Genomic DNA, 4,738 nt, shown 5'->3' on the forward strand with positions numbered 1-4,738 from the left:
GTGGGATCCAAGACTAACTTCCTAAGTGCCGTCAACCCAGTGTTCCAGGTTCTCAGATGACATGTAAACTCCCCATAGCAAAGGCGCGTCAGAAAAGTGGCTCTCACAACAACAGTATGAAGAACTTCCTCATATCCAGAGTTGTCACAGTCTGCCTGGTACAGAGAGCCCCATCTCTACAGGTATGCAAGCATGGCTTGAGGAGCAATTTGTTATGATTCAGGAATGGCATGGAAAGTTGGCCTAAATAACCCTAAAGGTCCTTTCAGATCCTGGGATTCCATGCCTGAATCAGGGGCTTGGTGTTCAGAGAAAGCAAATAGTTTCTGCAAGGCATGGGTGAGCCAAGGGAAGCATCTGTGGGTAAGAATGTGGAAAACGCCCTCCTCATCCAGTTAAGAACACCACCCCTCCCCCCAGCCAACTGCTTTCCCCCATTCCCTGGCTTCCTCTGCTGGGACCAACCTCACCTCCTTTCTCTGAGGAGATAGCTGGAGTCCAGAGATCTGGGGTTGGGGGACTGTCATCAGATGAGGGAGGAGTGAGAGTTAGGACTTCCAGTCCCCAGGTTTATTCTATCTTCTTGGAACTCTGCTCCTGTTTTTTTTGCCTCTGGGCCTCATAACAGCCTTCTAGCAACTCCTGGGGCAATACAGAGGACGGGAGAGCCACCATTCACAGTGCTCTTGGTGGGATCAGCCACTTGGCATAGAGCACAGCTTCAAGGTTGCCAGGCTGTGGGTGGAAGCTCCCTCCTGCTCAGCCTACCAACCCAAGGCTCCCTATATCCCCCAAGAGAAGTTCCCAAACCGGCCTGGACCAGGTGGAGTTTGTAGTCCCAGTGAGGGCCACCTGCTCACCAATAATGCTCAGGCTTCATGGAGTCAGGAGTCAGTCGTCAGTCAGGGATGATGCCTAGGGGGCTCTTGGTCTCACATTTCTTTCTCTTTAGCCAGGACCATCTTCTCTGCAGGTGGATGCTCATGGAGGGCTCAGGGAGCCCTGGGTCATGGGCAGGCCCTGAAGCTGGTACGACAGACTGTGTTTCCCATGGCAGGTGTTGTGAGCTCCCAGTTGACAGAGTGGCAGGCAGCAGTCTCCTGGGGGCCACTTTCAGTCTTTACCTGGACCTGAGAGGTTCTTTCTCTGCCAGGAATTTCCTAGAGAGCCAGAAACGAAAGGCAGGAACAGTGCCTCTCTGCTGGGGCTGAAGGAGGGGTGAACCAATCTCCTCCCATACATACACTTCTAACTCGCACAGGCAGCAGACAGCCCGCCAAACACTGGGCAAACACAGGTGGTGAGTCTAGGCTCTGCTACTCACCAGGTGACCCTGAGCAGGTTGCTGAATTTCTTTGACTTGACCTTCCTCATCAATAAACTAGGAATAGGGACTGGATTTGGTGGCTCATGCCTGTAATCCTAGTACTCTGGGAGGCCGAGGTGGGTAGATTGCCTGAGCTCACAGGTTCGAGACCAGCCTGAGCCAGAGTGAGACCCTGTCTCTAAAAATAGCTGGGTATTGTGGGAGATGCCTGTAGTCACAGCTACTTGGGAGGCTGAGGCAAGAGAATCACTTGAGCCCAGGAGTTTGAGGTTGCTGTGAGCTATGACTCCACGGCACTCTACCCAGGGCAACTCAGTGAGACTCTGTCTCAAAAAAATGAAAAGAAAAAAGGGAGTAGTACCTAGCTCACAGAATAGTTGTGAGAATGAAATGACATGAGGTATGTAGAACAGTGACATGATGCTGATATTCAAGACATAATGGGTCCCATCATTATTTATGGGGGAGGAGACACGGCCCAAGCACCCTCTACGTCGGCCTCCTTTCTGGGCTCAGTTCCACTGTGTCCAGCTCTCCTGACAATATATTATACATTTATGTGCTTACTGTCTATTTCCTCTTGTGTCTGTCCTAAAGCTCCACATGTTCGTCCTGTGCATTGCTGAATCCGTAACACATGGAAGAGTGACTTGGCAAGCAGTATTTACTTGAAAGAAGAAATGAATGCACCGATGATAAATAATTGAATGAATAAATGCTCTCCCTGTACAGACCAGACATGCAGGTGAAGTTAAGTTGGGCTTGAGCAAATAGCTGGCTGGCAGTGGCTCTGGCAGCATCAGCCTACCCTGAGTGCCTCTTCTAAAGCCTTCCAGTGGGTAAAAGCTGCTCCTCTCCCTGTCCCTCCCTGCCATTTATCTCCCTTGGCACTCAGAATACTTTGAGGGTTGGAGGACAAGGCTACTGAGCCTCCTCTGTGCCAGTCTGTTATCCCCGCCATGCACAAACTTCCTGAGCTGAGAATTCTCCCACTTTACAGATGAGGAAATTCAGTCTGGAAGAAGCTAAGTGGCCTGTTGCCCCAGAATGGCAAGGGTGCAGGGATTCCAATGCATCCCTCATTAAACCCCAACGTGGCCTAAGGGCAGGGCTGTCATAGAATCAGAAAGGTTTATTTGTCGCTGACTGTGCCAGGACCTCTCTATTATACCTCTGTCCTTTATACAGTTGAGGAAACGGAAGCAGAGACCAGGCAAGGGAGACTTGCTGTTAGGGATCAAAGCCAGATCCAGGACTTGTACTGTTGACCCCAGTCCAGGGCGCCCAGGGGGTTGGCACAAATCATAGTGGAGTTGATCTGTAAAACACGAAAAGGCCGTGGGTTCACGGCTGCAGAGGGAAAGGACGAGTAACACAGAGCAGCCGGGCACAGAGAACGGCTGCCAGCCCTCGCATGTGGTGGTTGTGGGGAGCGTCTGCCAGCCAGCTTGAGCGTTTCCTGCAGGGCCACTCTGTACCGGCACCAAAAGAAAGAGAAGAATCCATGGCTATGGATTGGCCGCCAATTCTCTGATCTCGGTCGGGTAGGGTAGGCTAATGCGGCCTGATTGCCGCACAATCCCCCGACGCGCCCGTTCAAGCCACGAAAAGACCCTCAGTGTCAGTAGCTTTGATCCTGGCCAGGGGGTGTCTGCTCTCCGCTTTCCCTGCTTACTTCTGGCCTTTCTCCTTGGCCCATCTGATGGATAGGCCTTGGGGTCCACCCAGTATTGACCCTCATCAGGCATCTCCTTCCAGCCCCAGCGGCTCAAAGCCCCAAGCTGAGCGGGCGTGGCCGCAGGGCGATGACTGAGTTCGCTTGGGACGAATCGGCGGTTCAAGGGAACTCGCAAGCCTGGCCCAGAGTTGGCCCCAGAACTCCCTAGGCAGGGCCTTTTCTGAGGGTCAGAGTGCAGCCCAGCTAGGTGAGCGTCGGGACCCACTGGGCTGTGGATCCGGCAACATCGTGCTGAAGCTGATGACCCGCTCCAAGTGAGCACCATCCCAGTTGAGAGTTCGAATTTGGTGGCAAATGTAATTTTAAAGCAAAAGGACGCGCCTGTCCTTCGGGGGTTCGTCCCGCTTGTGGATCACGGAACTTTTTGCATTCTAGTGATGTCCTGGTTGCCCTCGAGCAAAGCCGACACCTGCCTACGACCTCCTTCTGCGCACCCCCCGCCCCAGGTGTGCCAGCTGCCGAGCCTAGTGTCCTACAGCCCGCGCTAGTGCGCTCCCAGGATCCACCACCTCCGTCAGGCGTCCCGGCCACTCACCCCCGGCCCTGTGCCATAACCGCAGCAAGGGCGAGAAGGACCGAGGCGCCACCCCAGGTACTCCAGGGATCTCTGCCGTCCGCCCTCTCAGCTCTTGGCCGCATTCAAACTTACCCGGTGGCGGGTTTCAGTTAACCAGCTTCCACACCCGAAGGCGGGCAGAGGTCACAAGTTCGATGCAAAAACTGGCTGCGCCCTCCAGTGCGGAAGTTCCCTCCTCACCCCGGAGCAGCTGTAGTAATTCTTGAGCTCCTTCTAGAGCTTACCGGCAAATTCCGCACTGAACCCCGTCCTTCCCGACGGATGGCCGTGTCCGTCACTTTCTTTCCGGCCTTCCCTTCCAGCCGCTCGCTCTTCCTTTCTTCTTCTGCAGGGAGCCTCCTTCCCTGCTCCAGTCGTCGGCTCCGATCCTTTGGGGGCTTGTGGCAAAGTGGGGAACCGCCGACCTAGTGATGGACAACGCGCCTTTCCGGCCGTCTGGCGGCTTCTCTATGTGCGCTAGCCACCGGATTGCAGCGCGAGCCGCACGGGAGGGGCGAGACTTTTCGTGGCCCCACCTCTGGCGTCCCTAGCTCTATCGGAATAGGAGCAGGGGGAGGCTGGTGTTTCTCCGCAGGGGAGTAGGGAGGAAGCTGGGCGGGTCCGCACAATGCCCCGGAGCCTCGAACCCAGGAGGGCGCACTGGTCTCCAGCACAACGCGGGAGGAGCGGGATTCCCATTGCCGGAGAATGGAGGCAGGGGACCTGGTTGTGATGGGAGCCTAGGGCCAGTAGCAGTCGTTTGGTGAAGGTGGGGGCGAAGCGCTTCGCTGGGAGGAGGAGGTTCCTGCCCTGGACTCCTCTCTAGGCGCGAGTGGGGGGCGCAGCGCTGCCACTCGAGCGTTCAGCAGGGGGCGCTGCTCCGGGGGCGTTGGGCGGGGTGGGCTGGGAGAGGAGGGGGGGCCGCGGCTGGCTGCGCACACTTCCCCCATTATTAAACACTATGTTCAAAAGGCGCCGGGGGACTTCCCGGAGCCACGGAGCCTTCGCCGCCCGCCCGCCCGGCCCACGGAGCCCATGGACCTGAGCACCGCCGCCGCGCTGTGCCTCTGGCTGCTGAGCGCCTGCCGCCCCCGCGACGGGCTGGAAGCGGCCGCAG

General features: G+C 56.3%; 1 protein-coding gene across 1 annotated transcript in view; it reads left to right on the plus strand.

Annotated features, from left to right (window-relative positions):
* Positions 1 to 878: 878 nt before the first annotated feature.
* The window catches only part of GDF7 (growth differentiation factor 7), a 7,782-nt gene continuing 3,922 nt past the window's right edge, over positions 879 to 4,738 (plus strand). Inside the window, exons 1-3 of the mRNA XM_023511891.1 lie at positions 879 to 890; positions 1,811 to 1,842; positions 4,372 to 4,738. The exon at positions 4,372 to 4,738 is cut by the window's right edge and continues 333 nt beyond it. Coding sequence (XP_023367659.1) covers positions 4,657 to 4,738 — 82 coding nt within the window. The 5' untranslated portion in view covers positions 879 to 890; positions 1,811 to 1,842; positions 4,372 to 4,656. The remainder of the gene's footprint in view (positions 891 to 1,810; positions 1,843 to 4,371) is intronic.

This window comes from Otolemur garnettii, unplaced genomic scaffold (genome assembly GCF_000181295.1).
Source record: "Otolemur garnettii isolate 467f Iridium unplaced genomic scaffold, OtoGar3 scaffold00022, whole genome shotgun sequence".
Classification (NCBI taxonomy): domain Eukaryota; kingdom Metazoa; phylum Chordata; class Mammalia; order Primates; family Galagidae; genus Otolemur; species Otolemur garnettii.